The 15178-nt window shown below is 47.1% G+C and overlaps 1 protein-coding gene across 5 annotated transcripts in view; it reads left to right on the top strand.

The window, feature by feature from the left end:
- Nucleotides 1-15178, top strand: part of RIIAD1 (regulatory subunit of type II PKA R-subunit domain containing 1) — a 50821-nt gene that overhangs the window by 8027 nt on the left and 27616 nt on the right. For 2 of the 5 annotated variants that reach the window (XM_054528114.1, XM_054528120.1), the window contains exons 2-3: nucleotides 1241-1333; nucleotides 3732-3808. In XM_054528114.1, coding sequence (XP_054384089.1) covers nucleotides 1241-1333; nucleotides 3732-3808 — 170 coding nt within the window. Of the gene's footprint in view, nucleotides 1-1240; nucleotides 1334-3114; nucleotides 3267-3731; nucleotides 3809-9221; nucleotides 9269-10396; nucleotides 10525-11121; nucleotides 11241-15178 lie in introns of those variants that run through there. The other 3 variants (XM_054528123.2, XM_002810217.4, XM_054528104.1) reach the window with 3 other exon arrangements.

The raw sequence follows: 15178 nt of genomic DNA, 5'->3' as shown, positions 1-15178 counted from the left end.
TGCAGCTAGAAAGAGGTCTAGCTGAGACTGGAGCCTGGGCAGTCTGGCTCCTGAGTCCACGCATTTAACTCCCACATCAAACATTCCTCTTGAGAATGGGAGCAGTGGTGAAGTCTGGCCTTTCTTCCTCTTCTGTCTCCATTTAAGCCCTGGATGAGAGAGAGTCCTTCTTTTTACTGCTTGATGCTGTGGACCACCTCCGATCCTTCCTTAGCCTGTTTTTTTGTTGTGGCCTGGAGCCACGCTCTGGCAGGTGCTTGCATTTGAGTAAATGTGTATGTGTGTAGACTTGATTACACTTCATCACATGGATGCCCGGGTCCCCCAAGTAGGGTCCCCTAAGATGGGGTGGCAGTGGGGGGAGGTGCTAGAGGACTCAGTGGTGGGTGCTCAGAAGAAGCGAATGATGGCAGAGCCAGGGAATCAAGAAGGGCAAACACATCTCGAAAGTAACTTTCCACTCACCTACCCCACCCCCACTGCTCCTTTCCTTGCCTTCTAATCTGATCTTGGTATTTATGGAGATGCTAAACAGATCATGCCCTCTGAGGATGGAGAAGGGGAAGACCCTATGGCCCTGTTGATCTCATTACTCGATGTCTTCTCAGCAGATCTGCCGCCCTGCTGCTCATTCAGGCTTGGGGCTAATCATATTAATTGAAATATTAAACATTCACAAAAATGAATTAAAATGAACTCCCCTCACTCCTCCTCCCAGTCAGTAACTGGGGAGACAGCTGCAGACAGCAAAATGCCTCCAGTCCTTTGCTTAGTTTGTGGTCCCCAAAGGTGTCAGTCTGAGAGAAGAGGCAGGGTTTAGGGGAGAAGAGTGGTACCTCTCATCAGACTCTCCTTGCTGAGTGACTGTGAACACATCTCTGGTGTTCTTTCAGGCCATGGGATGGGAGTCCTGTGAGGTAAAGACAGGGGAGCCCTGAGACTCAGGTGCCTATTCTGGAAAGTTTCTCTCTAGGAGGGAGAGAGGCTTCCAGGATACTTTCTCTGCCTACCACCCCCAAGCTCACCCTCTTTTTTATTCCTCTGCAGTCAAAGCTAGGCTTCCCTACATAAAAAGATTATTGAATTTATAAAGGGGGAGCTCTGATCCTGGCTTTAGATTCTTAGGAAATGAGAAATGCTGGATAATTGGGATATTTTTCAGAAAGGGCAAAATGTGGTGGTATGTGTGGGCAGAGTGGCTAGTCATGAAGTACTTACTGGCTTCACTGATTGAATACAGAGTGAAGACATCTGCAGCAGAATTTATGAGAGTGCACAAAGAATTGATTCTATAACCTTCCTGCCCTCAAGTGGCTTCCACCTCAAGTGGAAGGTAAGACAGGCCAACACAATACATAATAGTGAGTACTGAGACGCTGTTAAAAAAACAAAAAGTAGCCCCTCTCATACATGGGCATTTGGGTCATAGGAAGTGATCAGTGAAGAAAGGCTTGATTGATTATCAAAGCACAAGAAGATCATAGATTGGCAGAGGGAGGATATCAATCATTTTCTACTTGGAGGTGGGGAGGTAGAGAACACTGTGCATGCCTGTGTGTGTTTGAGTGTGTAGGTTTGCTGGTCCAGGCTCTGGCATTGTCTAATATAATACAAGCCACATATATGGTTTAAAAATGTCTAGTAGCCACATATAAAAGCAAAAAGAAACAAGATAAATTACTTTTAATAATAAATGTTATTTAACCTGATATATCCAAAATACTATTTCAACATGTAAATCAATTACATGTTATTAATGAGATTTTTTTCATACCAAGCCTTCAAAATCCAGTGTGTATTTTATATTTGCTGCACATTTAACACCTACAGCCACTTTTCAAGTGTTCAAGAGCCACAGGTGGCTTGTGGTGACTGTATTGGCTGGCACAGCTCTGGAGGTGCCACCACTAGCTTCTCTGGAGGGAGTGTGGGGAGAAAACACAGATCTTGGCCAAGAGGAACCATTATCTCTGGTTAACCTCTTGCTCCTGCTGGGGAAAAAAAAAAATCACTTCTGACAGATGGCAGCTTATCTCTCTCTCACTCTATTAACTCTCTCTCTTAAAAAAAGACAAACAACCAAAATGATCACTAACCAAGATGGGGTTCCTGGGAAGTGGCTTGTAGCCCACTACCTAATTTACTTCTTGTGGTTTTCCCTGGCTTGGGAACTGCCAACACTTTCACTTCTTTTCCTCAGTCTTTGCTGGAAAGGACAGAAGCAGACCAATGATAACCCCTCCACGGCCAGGGCCTAATGCTGAGCTTGTTTCTCATGGTATTTTCTTGCTCCTTAGGGCAGTTGTTCACAAATCTGAAAAGACAGCCTCCCTTTTTTCTCCTGCTTCTCAGAAGGCCTCTGCTGAGCACGATCTCTGCGGGGGTAGGAGCTCGGCATGTGTGTATTGACAGACAGGCTCATGCCCTTTCTTGTGGCTATTTTCAGCTCTCTGGCTTTATGTTTCACTTTCTCTTCTTAATTAGATACTAGAAGAACAAATCTTGAAGACCAAATTCCCTTTCTCCTTCCAACTCCAGTTGGGAGTGGAAGAAAATAATTTAGAATTTATGAGGAGCCCAGGGTGAAGAGAAAGTTAAAATACACAAAAAAGTCAGTCCAAGAAGGGGAAATTCTGGCAGAATGTTCCCCAGGTCCTTTCCAGCATCTTTAGTCGGACAGATCATTTCTTCCTTTGCAGAACTCAGCTCACTCTATGTTCTGGGGTGCTTCCACGTTGTTTGAAGAATCCACGGCTCCAGTGTCGAATGTGTACAGGACAGAGGGACGGGTTGGCTTCTGGGCCAGTGGAAAGGGAAGAAGCTTGGGTTCTCTTTCCCCAGTACTAGGCTTCCTCTAGCTTCTGTCCAAGTGAGGGAGTCTGGAAGCAGATTCGGGGAGATCTTTTTTCCTGTTTTACTCTAGAGCTAACAAAAAAAACCTGAAGTTGGGTGGGGTCAAGAAGGGCTCATTCCACATACAATTAAGTCCAGAAATCAGTCCCCCAATCCGGGAAAGGCGATCCTTTAGAGAACTACCCCCCAAGCCCCCGCCCCGGAGCTCACCCCTCAGCTCCCTCAGCCCCTCGCCCCGCTTCGCTGAAGGGGCCGGGCTTGGGGGCAGGGCGGGGCCGGGGGCGGGGCCTCGCCGGCTCGCGGCCGGTCGCCTTGACGACCGCAGCAAGATGGAGACGGTGCCAGGCTTGCTGCAGCGGCCCGACCCCGGGGCGCTTAGCGCAGCGCAGCTGGAGCAGCTGCGAAAATTCAAGGTGGGTGCGCCCGCGCCCCCATCAAGCGTCCACCAAAGTGTAGCTCCCCCAGGACTGGGGCCCCAGACTGGGAAGAGAGCCGACGAGAGAAGGGGAGCGGGAGCCTGTTCCCTGATAAAGTGGGGAGGGCGCAGGGGAGACCCCCGGCGGACCTCGGGGCGTCTGATCCCAGCACAGAGCGCGACGGTCATCTGAGAGTACAGGAAGAACTAACTCAGGGACTCGGCCAGAGAAACGGGCCGAAATTACTGCCAGACACATCCGACCTTAGTTAAGGCCCCTCAGCCTGAACAGGCGGCAGAATGATATTTTATCTGTAAGAAGATGGGTGGCTTAAACTTTCAAGCATCCTGGGGAAAGACTTGGGTTAAATGCGCACGCCGTTTCCTGCAGCCCTTCACATCTCCAGGGCTGAACCCTGAATCTGTCTCCTCATGGAAGTGACCCTTTGTTCTTGCCCCCCAGATTCAGACTCGGATTGCTAACGAAAAGTACCTAAGGACCAACAAAGAAGTAGAGTGGCTCATAAGTGGTTTCTTCAGGTAGGTGGTTTTCCAGGCTCTGGGATTTGTGGCACGCAGGGTTTTCTTCGTTATCTCTAGAGGTTTCCTTCAGTTATCTCTAAATTCTTAAAAACATGTCTATTCATTTACTTTAACCGTAAGGATAAATACATACCTTATGACACTTGGAAGAGGGAATTTGGCGTTGAGAAACCCAACAGCCATCCACTGTGTGTAGAACACTATTCTCAACCATAGGAGCTTAACAAAATCACTAGTTGAACTTAAAACAAAAATCAGTTGTCTGGTTGGCCCTTCCCTACTTGAAAACATTACTGTAGAAAAATTCCAAGGGTTGGAAGCCACTCTTTTCTTGGGGAAGAGAAGACAATTTACCAGTGTATCCTGGAATATGTTCTTTCCTTCCCCCACCCTCCTTTCAGCCTGGCATTTGCTTGAATGGAAACATATCCTAATGGGATGAAGGCACAGAACTAAAAAAATAAATCACGGAGCATCAGTGGATGAAAACAATAGAGCTATCTCAAATGCTGTTTGGTTATAGACAATAGACAAGGTTTAAATAATTATAATGGCACCCATCTCCAGGCATTGTGCTGTTCCCTACATCAGCACTTACCACACTGTATTGTAATTGAGCTGTCAGTCTTCTGTTACTGGTCCAAAGCTCCGAGCTTGTGGAGTGTGTTTGTGTTCCCAGTGCCCACACAGTGTGTGGCATCTTGCTGATCCTGCCAGCACCTCCACAAAAGACAGGTTATTGTCATTTTCATTTTATAAGTGAGAAAATTTAAGCTCAGAAAGGTGAAGTACCTTCCCAAAGTTGCTGAACCAGGATTCAAACCCCTGGTTTTTCCACTGTATTGTGCTGTAAGCAGTCGGTCCCCATTTCCCCTCTGGACTGTGTGCTTATAGCCAGAGGCGGGCCCTCCCTTGTCTTCTCAAAAGTTGGCCAGGTCAGGCACGGCGGCTCATGCCTGTAATCCCAGCACTTTGGGAGGCCGAGGTGGGTGGATCACCTGAGATCAGGAGTTCGAGACCAGCCTGACCAACATGGTGAAACCCCGTCTCTACTAAAAATACAAAATTAGCCAGGCGTGGTGGCACATGCCTGTAATCCCAGCTACTTGAGAGGCTGAGGCAGGAGAATCGCTTGAACCCAGGAGGCAAAGGTTGCAGTGAGCTGAGATTGCTCCATTGCACTCTAGCCTGGGCAACAAGAGCGAAACTCCATCGCAAACAAACAAAAAAAAGTTGGCCAGGCAGATGTGTTGGCTCACGCCTGTGATCCCAGCACTTTGGGAGGCCGAGGGGGGCGGATCACTTGAGGCCAGGAGTTCGAGACCTGCCTGGCCAACATGGGGAAACCCCGTCTCTACTAAAAATACAAAAATTAGTCAGGTGTGGTGGTACGTGCCTGTAATCCCAGCTACCTGGGAGACTGAGGCAGGAGAATCGCTTAAACCCGGGAGGCAGAGGTTGCAGTGAGCCGAGATTGCACCACTGCACTCCAGCCTGGGCGACAGGCGAGATTCTATCTCATGAAATAAAAATTTTAAAAACTCACTACTCATATTATAGATGTTTCTCCAAGTGGCAACAAATTCTCAGAGGGCAGATAGGGGAAGGAGACAGAGAAAACTGAAACCTATCCAGTTATGAAGGTTGGCCAGGGATAAGGCTTGGGCAAAAGAGAGTTTAGGGATCCTCTGTCAATATCAGACCTGAGGATCAGGCCGTCACCTTTTGCAACTTTTCTTCTAAAGGGAAATAAGATGACATTGTTCCTATCCTGGGGAGCTTGCTCTCCAAGTTAGAAGTAGTTCCAGCAGAGAGATTGGGGATAGAAGTTAAAAGCTGAAACTAAATCAACATTTGCATTGCTCACAAACAACAGGATTAGAATGCTTGGGGTTGATGAATGAAGAATGAGTTGTTTCAGTCACCTGTCAGGGATGGCCTTGCTTCTCTCTTTGTCCAGGAACAGCTTCCAGGAGCAGCCTGGGTGTCTGGGACTGGCTGCTGTGGGAACAGCCCCAGATACTTCCTTTCCTTTCTTACCATGTTCCTGTCAAGGCCAGGTAGGCCACCAGGTTTTTCTTTTTGCTGTCCTTAAAGCTACTCTACTTGAAATTCTTCTGACCTCTTTTCCTGGGTGGAGCTTGCAAAGGGTTTAGTGTTTGAAGTTTTAGGGTTTACTTTTGTTTGTTTGGTGTCATTGTTCCCTTTGATTGGTACCAGGATGAACCAGAATCAGCTTCCGTCCCTGCTGGCCACCTCACATGGTCCTTCCTGTGAGAAAAGAGGAAGGGAGAAGTGAGGGCAGAGTCCTGAGCACCGTGCCTGTCCTTGTCTGTTCTGCAGATATCTGCTGTTGATTCATTCCAAGCCAAAAGAAACTCTGAAGGGTTCTTTCTGGGAAGCAAACTCCCCACTTGGGTTTTTTAGATCCTAATGATTTATGGCCATTCAGCCACAATTCTCCAGCCTATATTGGTAAATACAGCGTACCAAACTCTTAACACCTTGAGTTTTGGACCTGAAAAATGGAAAGAGTAGGAATCTGACTTATTTTAAGGTACACAGAAACCTCAGGTTTTGTGCTGCAGATATGATAGATAGCCAGGTATGAAATTGTAGAAAGTTTTTTTTTTTTTTTTTTTTTTTTTTTTTTTTTTTTTTTGAGACAGAGTCTCGCTCTGTCGCTTAGGCTGGAGTGCAGTGGTGCGATCTCGGCTCACTGCAACCTCCGCCTCCCATGTTCACGCCATTCTCCTGCCTCAGCCTCCCGAGTAGCTGGGACTATAGGTGCCCACCACCACGCCCGGCTAATTATTTTGTATTTTTTTTTTTTAGTAGAGATGGGGTTTCCCTGTGTTAGCCAGGATGGTCTTGATCTCCTGACCTCATGTTCCACCCGCCTGGGCCTCCCAAAGTGCTGGGATTACAGGCATGAGCCACTGCGCCTGGCCTTTTTTTTTTTTGGAGACGGAGTCTCGCACTGTCACCTGGGCTGGAGCGCAGTGGGGCAATATCGGCTCACTGCAACCTCTGCCTCCTGGGTTCAAGCTATTCTCCTGCCTCAGCCTCCCAAGTAGCTGGGATTACAGGTGCCTGCCACCAGGCCCAGCTAAGTTTTTGTATTTTTAGTAGAGATGGGGTTTCACTATGTTGGCCAGGCTGGTCTCAAACTCCTGACCTCATGATCTGCCTGCCTCGGCCTCCCAAAGTGCTGGGATTACAAATATAGCAGTAATCATGTCCTTCCTTGGCTGGAAAAATCTTCAGTAGTTCCACAACGTTGCTTTTTTGGGTTTGTTTTTAAAAATTCTATTGAAATATACTGAAAAGTGACATATCCTAAGCTGGATGAACTGTCACAGGGTGAAAATACTCATGGTACTATTGTTCAGATGAAGAAATAGAACCTTACCAACACCTCATATCCTTTGTGCCCCTCCCAGTCACTCCCCTTAAAACAGTAGCCAGTATCCTGACTTCTACTAGCACGGATTTATTGTGCGCTTTTGTATTTTATATGAATGGAATTCTACACTATGTGCTCTTTTGTGCCTGTTTCCTTTTGCTCAGTCGTATCTTGTAGATCCTCCATTCTCACTGCTGTATAATATTCCATCATGTGTTATGCCATGTTTTGTCTATTTCCACTGTCTTTCGGATTGAGTATAAATGTCTCTCCCCAGCATTCAAGGCTCTCCATAATAGAGCCTCTTCTGTTTCCCACTACTCCCTGTGTGCGTCCCTCACTCCAGCCAGACCACATCTCTGATCATTCTGCTGACCCTATGGAGCTCAGGCACAGATGCTTCTTGAGTGCTCTTTTGGACTCGAGATAGAAAGGTGTCTACAACCCACTTCCTACTCTCAAGGAAGTCATAGTCTATAGAACACAAACTCTTTCTCTTTCTGGGCCTTTGCTCTTGCTGTTTCCCTGGATCTGGAATGTTTTTGTCCCTCAACCCTCATCCCGCCTACTACAATCCCATGTGTACTTCAAGGGTCCTCTCAAATGCCAGCTGCTCTGTGAAGATTGTTGGGGTCCCCCTCTCGGTAACCTCTCTCCCCATTCTGATCTCCCAGCGCACTATTTAATACCCCTCTTTAGCACTTGTCAGAGGTTCCTTGGCCTTTTGGACATTTGGAAACTAACCTGTTCCTTTTTACTTGCCTGTAAGTTATTTGAGGTAGGGCTATATTTTATTTTATTTTGAAAAAAGCAATCACTCATATCTAGTGCAATTACTTGCACATAATTTGTGCTGAATAATTATCAAAATGAATTGAAGGAGAAGGGGGGCAAAATTCTTGAAGCTTAGGAAGGAGGGGCTTCTTGGGGAGTTGGGAGGCCTTGGCCAAGAGAACATATTATAGAGGGCACTGACCTTGGAGTCACAAGACCTGGGCCCTCTTTACTTTATTTACCAAGTTTATGAACTTGGGCAAATCATTAATCTTTTGAAGGCTTGGTTTCTTTGGATGTAAAATGGGGGCATAATAATGGTGGTTTCACAGGGTTGTTGTAAAGTGAGACAATATTTGTGAACATACTTTATGAACCATAAAACTCTATGCAATATAAGGCATTTTCAACTCTCTAGTGGCATTGGCCCTGCAGGTGTTACCACAGTGTCTCCTTGCTGGACTGAGGGGCCAATAACCATCTGAGGTCCATCTTTTAGCTCTGTTTATTGCATCTCCCTCTGCCCCTTGAATTCATGGTTAAGCTTACTCAGGACATTGTGGGGCTGCATATCTCCCACCATTCGTGGGCCGGCCGGCATGTTCTTCATCTTTGCCTCTTGCCCCTGGCTTGAGATCTGGTTCAGTGAAAATGATCGTTGAGGCCGGGTGCCGTGGCTCACGCCTGTAATCCCAGCACTTTGGGAGGCCGAAGTAGGAGGATCGCTTGAGCCTGGGAGTTCGAAACCAGCCTGGGCCACATAGTAAGACCCTGCCTCTACAAAAAAAAATTAGCCAGCGCACACGCCTGTAGTCCCAGCTAGTCGAGAGGCTGGAGATGGGAGGATCTCTTGAGCCAGGGAGGTTGATCGCGCCACTGTACTCCAGGCTGGGTGACAGAGCAAGACCCTGTCTCATATAAATAAATAAATGCACACATAAACAAGGTTGCTGACGGAATGACAAGCCCCACTTGGCTGCAGCACAGCTCTTTCTTGACGTAAGCAATATCCTAGCGTATTGCCATTTAGGATGCTTCACTCCTTGCCTTAGACATGGAGTCGAAGGAAAATCATGAATGAAAGGGTCTTTGTCAGGAGTCTGCGGATTTATTGACTCCCAAGATGATTGTGTCTCAGGTTCATCTGTGAAAGTACAGGACCTGAAGCAGTAGCCACAGCCTGCCTTAAAGTCTACTTTACCTCCCATCCTATCTCTTCATGTTTTCCAGAGAAATATTTTTGAAAAGACCAGACGACATCCTAAAATGTGCTGCAGGTGAGCGAGGCGGCGTCGGTTTTGGGTGTCTGACACAGCCAGCGCAGGGAGCATGGTTGTGAGTTTAGACTTGAATGAGCCCAGGATTCTCCCTGCAGAATCTGGGGTACTCCTTCACCTGAGGGGAGCTTCCCCAAAGGGAGCTCTTTTTCAGCTTTTTCTTTCCTCCATCATCATTTCCTCAGAATGAGGACAGACAAGAAATGAGGCAGAACTTCCTCATGGTGAGGATTGTTAAGAATTTTGAGATTCCCAAAGGAACATAGCCACAGTTTTTCCCTTGGGAATCTTAAAGCAGGGTTCTCAACCCTAGCTGTGCATCAGAATCACCTGGGGAGCTTTTAGAACTGCTGATGCTCAGTCCCCACCCCAGAGAGTTTTATTTAATTAGTCTGGGGTGGGACCCAGCATACATAGCTTTAAAGACTCCCCAGGTGATTCTAATGGATTGGCTGTCCTAGATGTCTTAAGGTCAATGGTATTTAGAGGGAAAGGGATGGATTGGACAATTTCTTGGTTCCCGTTAGTGCTGAGAATTGGTTACATCCCAGACCTCAAACCATTGCTAACGGAATCTCAATACGCCTTTGCTAGCGCAGCAGATGCTGCCTCTGATTCACAGTATGCTGGGTGTATAAAAACCCTCATCTGGCGTCATCCTGTGAGAGCCTGGCTCTCCTCTGAGAGGGTATTCTCAGAGAAGGCGTGATAGCTCAGAGACAGGAGCTGGCAAGCGGAGCTGAGGCAAGAATAATACTTGGCATTTATTTGGGCCCCAAGATGGCCCTGGAGCAGAAAACCCAGAGAATCCCTGAACCCTCTGATGGCTCTCTGTGCGTCAGCAGGCGGAGGAGCAAACGGTGCGACTCGGGCACAGCGTGGAGGGGCGGCAGCCAGCCTCTGGGAGCCCTTCCTGGGAATGTTGGAGCTGGCAGAATCAGAACTGCTCGGGTGGGGGCAGTGACCGCTCATTTTACCATATTACATTGTAAAGCAGGGCCACCAGTAGTAGCAGTCCTGCTAGTACCAAGCCATCCTAACTTTTTGGTGGAGTAAGCTGTCTCCTTCCATGGGTGAATCTTTTCCCTTTGGGTATAGATGATGTCTTCTTTTTGATTTTTATCCCAGACTACTTCACGGATCCAAGACTTCCCAACAAGATTCACATGCAGCTAATTAAAGACAAGAAAGCGGCTTAATTAGCAAAATCATGATGCTCAGCTGTTGGGAGAGACCAGACAGAATCCAGCCTCAGGGTGGGTGTTAACCTCACTTACAGACAGAGGCTTCTTTACTCTTGTGAAAATAAGCTCTGGTTTATTGGTCCAGGGTGTGAAAGAAATCAAGTGGAGAATTTAAAGAGAAGTTTAATGTAAATGTTTAGTTTTTCCTCTACTGTTCTTGGGAATTAGGGACTGTGAAGAGAGGCCCAGCGTTGATCTGTCATGTCAGTAGCAGGAAGCTTCTTAATGTAGTGGAATGGATTAAGGGAATGGAAGTGGGAGTACCGTAGTTCAGGGGTAAAGATGGCAACAGGGAAATGGGGAGGGGACCATTAGCATCAAGATGATGTTCCTGCTGGTGGCCTTTCCCGTGTGACCTTGGTGGTGAGAGGGGAGACGGTTCCATTGCTTCTGGAAGGGGTGTGAGCAGTTTCCCTCCTTGCTTCTTGGATTGGGCACTTTCCCATTCCTGCCTCATCTTCAAGCCAGGCTGTGCCATTAAGGCCACCACACGTTTTTCAGGCAGAATGATTCCTGAAATGATATTGAAAGCTGGGATTTAAATTTTAAAAAATGTGAGGTGGGAAAAGGTCACACTCCTAATTTGGTGGAACCATTTCTGTTTTGCAGGGTCGTCTGGAGGCATGAGAGCCCTACTGCCATCAGTGTGGGTTTCCAAGCTGCCTTGGGCTCTGTCTACTGTCGCAAAAGCTTTTAAAGATATTCATTAAACATGGACCTTCCTGCTCTCTCTGCTTAATTTCACTCAAGAGGAGGAAGCCATCATTCAGGAGAGGGCTGCTGTGCCCCACTTTGACGTGTGAGGCAGCCGGCCTGTTTCTGCTTTCAGGGCGGCCAGGGGCCTCTTGCTGGGTCAGTGGGCTGTCGTGCCCACCCCCTGAGAAGAACACAGCTGATCACGGGGGCACAGAAACAAGCGAGTCCGTGCTTCAGCTGTGGTTTTGTTTTCTTGTTTATCTTACTTCCTGGGTTACTGTACAGAGTGTAAGGTGACGATTAACTTTGATTTCCATAGAAGCAATTGTAAGAGGAATTGGGCTGGAAGGACATCAAGAGAATGTGAGACTAGCCACAGAAAACCCATTCAGGGTCATGGATATTGTGAAATATGTGCCCAACAAGGGATTTGGGAGTTGTGGGCTTTGTTCTTGAGGATTTTTGGGAACTTGCTCCCCATCCACTTGATTTCAGGTAAGAGGTATGGGAGTGGACCAGATGGCCTCGGTAAGTCCTTTTCAGGCCTAGGAGCTTGGGGGTCTTTCGTGGTTATGTCCTACCCCTCTGGCCTGCATAATGCACTGGCTCCACTGTAGAAAGAACCTCTCACCTGTGCGTTACTTGTCAACATCACCATAGCAACAGAAGCCCAGACCAAAGCAGGGGTTGTATTATTTTTATTTCCCTTGTCTCTGTCGGCCTTGTTCCTAGCTGCCATCACCTGCGGTAGTAGAAAGGGCAACAAAACAGGGTGTTTAAAGAACTATTAAAACTACACATAATAAGCTATGGAATAGGAACCTGAGGAGTTATTTTTAGTGCCTTCAGAGTCACACTTCGGGAGCTGTGGCACTGACAATAAGATACCCTTCTTTAGAAAATCCAGACGAACCCTACAGCAAAAAACACACATCTACTAAGGATCTCTGATGTGGAGTGTTAGATTAGACAATGCGAGAGCCTTTCCTGGGGAAAGAGACCTGGAACAATGTGGGGAGAGAGCAAAGCGTTTTCCAAGATGCTATAGCACATGATTTAATACTGGGAGAGTATAGTGGTTCATTCTTGGGGGGTGGTTTCCTGGCAGAAATAAGAAATGCATTTCTTTTAAAATATTTACACTTAAGGTACATTTCAATACCTTCCTGAGTAAAGAATGAATTTAGCACATGTTCATAGGGCATCTGCTTTGTGTGAGATGCTGTGCTATGTCCTGGGGGCAAGACATAAAGACAGTCCCGCCATAGAGTTGTTTATAGTCTGAGGAGATGGGCTTCTTTTCTGTCTGAATATCTCACCTATTAGACTGAAAGCTCCATGAGGGCAGGGAGCAAACCTAAAAATCTAACTGGTTCACTACTGAATTCCTGACTCCTAGCAGTCTTTGGCAAATAGCAGGAACTCAACAAGCATTTGCAGAGAAAATGATGTCTGCATAATTGAATGAGCAGTCACATTACATCAATTGCTGTATTGGCAATTACATACCTCTGATAGAAGTAGGTACATAATATAAGGGAAGGTAGAAGAAAAAGCACCAGGTTTGCCTGGGAGAGTGAGGTCAATCCCATGAGAACTGGCATGTAATGGATTAGAAAGGGTTTGCTGGCCGGGCCCGGTGGCTCACACCTGTAATCCAGCACTTTGGGAGGCCGAAGCGGTCAGGAATTTGAGACCAGCCTGGCCAATATGGTGACACCCCATCTCTACTAAAAATACAAAAATTAGCCAGGCGAGGTAGCGCATGCCTGTAGTCCCAGCTACTCAAGAGGCTGAGGCAGAAGAATCACTTGAACCCGGGAGGTGGCAGTTGCAGTGAGCCGAGATCGTGCCACTTCACTCCAGCCTGGGCGACAGAGCGAGACTCCGTGTCAAAAAAAAAAAAAAAAGGGTTTGCCAGGCAGACCTGGGAAGAGGGTAGTCAAGAGCACCTTGGTGCTTCCACTCTGCTGAGCAGGATGGTGGTGGCAGGTCCTGTTTGTCACCTGCTCGCCCTTATCCTTTTCTTCCTTGCTAACGGAACTCCAGGTTTGTTGAGGGCAGCAGTGGGTTCAGCCCCAGGTAGTGGATGGGATTTGACCTAGGCCAACCATAACAATGGCATTCCCTAACTTCCCAGGCTTCCTTGCAGCTTGGGGCAGCCATTTGTTCATGAGCTAGAGGTAAAAGTGTGCTGGGGGTTCTACAAAAACCTTTGCTTTTCTTAACGAAAAACCAGAGTTGGGGACAACAGATTAGTTTGGAATAGCCCTTCCCTTTCTGATTTGGACCTGAATGTGATGTCTCGAGCTGTACAGCTTTTTTTTTTTTTTTTTTTTTTTTTTTTTTTTTGTGAGACAGAGTGTCACTCTGTCGCCCAGGCTAGAGTGCAGGGGTGTGATCTTGGCTCAGTGCAACCTCCGCCTCCCAGGTTCAAGCGATTCTCCTGCCTCAGCCTCCTGAGCAGGTAGGATTACCGGCATGTGCCACCATGCCCAGCTAATTTTTGTATTTTTAGTAGAGACGGGGTTTCATCATGTTGGTCAGGCTGGTCTCAAACTCTTGGCCTCATGTGATCCGCCCACCTTGGCCTCCCAAAATGCTGAGATTACAGGCGTGAGCCACCATACTTGGCCTGAGCAGCAATCTTAAGACCATGAGGTAATCAGTGTGAGGGTAAAAGCCAGACCTCTAAAACAGCAGAAAGGGAAGATGGGGAGACCCTGGGGTCCTGATGGCATCTTTGAGCACTTAAACAGCCCGGAAATTACCCACCAACCTTCAGACTTCTTGGCAAATGAGAATAGTGAATCTCTTTTGTTTCAAAATCAAACCAGAGTTTACATCCTAATCCACCACTTACTAGATGTCTGGCCTTGTCCAAATCACTTCACTTCCTTAAGCACTGGGTTTCTCATCTATAAGACCTACAATACCCACCTTTCTGGGTCGTTCGGATTAGAGATAAAGAATGGACAGTACCTGGTGCATGGGAGGTGTTTGCTAGTGGCGTGCCCCCTGGTGATGTATGAAGTACAAGGGTAGGGGTGGTGAGAGAAAAGTCAGATGAGAAGGTAGGACAAACCAAAGGGTGCTGTGTACTAGGCAAAGGAGGTTAGGTTTTTATCATGTAGGCAATGGAGAGCCAGCAAAGAATTATAAGCCGAGGGGAATTTATAAAGAGATTTGCATTGAGAAAGTATAATAGTGTGGAAGACAAATTAAGGGAAACTAAGTCTAGAAATGGGAAGACCTGTAGGGAGACGATCATAATTGTCCAAGTTGGTCAGGCATGGTGGCTCATGCCTGTAATCCTAGCACTTTGGGAGGCTGAGGCAGACTTGAGGTCAGGAGTTCGAGACCAGCCTGGCCAACGTGGCGAAACCCTGTCTCTAACAAAAAAACCCACTAAAATTAGCTGGGTGTGGTGACGCACACCTGTGTTCTCAGCTACTCAGGAAGCTGAGATGGGAAGATCGCTTGAGCCTGGGAGGTCAAGGCTGCAGTGAGCCAAGATCGTGCCACTGTACTCCAGCCTGGGCAACAGTCGGACTCTGTGTTTTTGTTTGTTTGTTTGTTTATAATTGTGCAAGCTGTCATTGTCTCTCACCTGCACCACTTCAGTTGCTTCTTACCCCGGTCTCTTTGCTGACTCTCTGTCCACTATTTCAGTTGAGAATGTATTTAGCTGTAGGCAACAGAAAACCAAATTTATAGTGACTTAAACAAATACAGGGTCATTTTTCTCACCTAACAAGTTCAGCAGTAGGCAAGAGTCAAAGGGTCAATGATGTTGACAAGTGCCCAGACCAGGTTTTTTTCTGTCCTCACTCTGCCAGCCTTAGCCTGTCCCGTCATGGTTGTGAAGCCTTCTGCGCTCTCAGGTGTCCTCTTTACATTTCAGGCAGGGAGAAGGGCAGAGAGCTTCTGTGTCCCTTTTTATCAGCAAAGACAAGCTTTCTCCAAAGAT

This window comes from Pongo abelii, chromosome 1, assembly GCF_028885655.2.
Source record: "Pongo abelii isolate AG06213 chromosome 1, NHGRI_mPonAbe1-v2.0_pri, whole genome shotgun sequence".
Lineage (NCBI taxonomy): Eukaryota > Metazoa > Chordata > Mammalia > Primates > Hominidae > Pongo > Pongo abelii.
The sequence above is the reverse complement of the archived record's forward strand: the minus strand, read 5'-3'. Positions and strand labels throughout refer to the sequence as shown.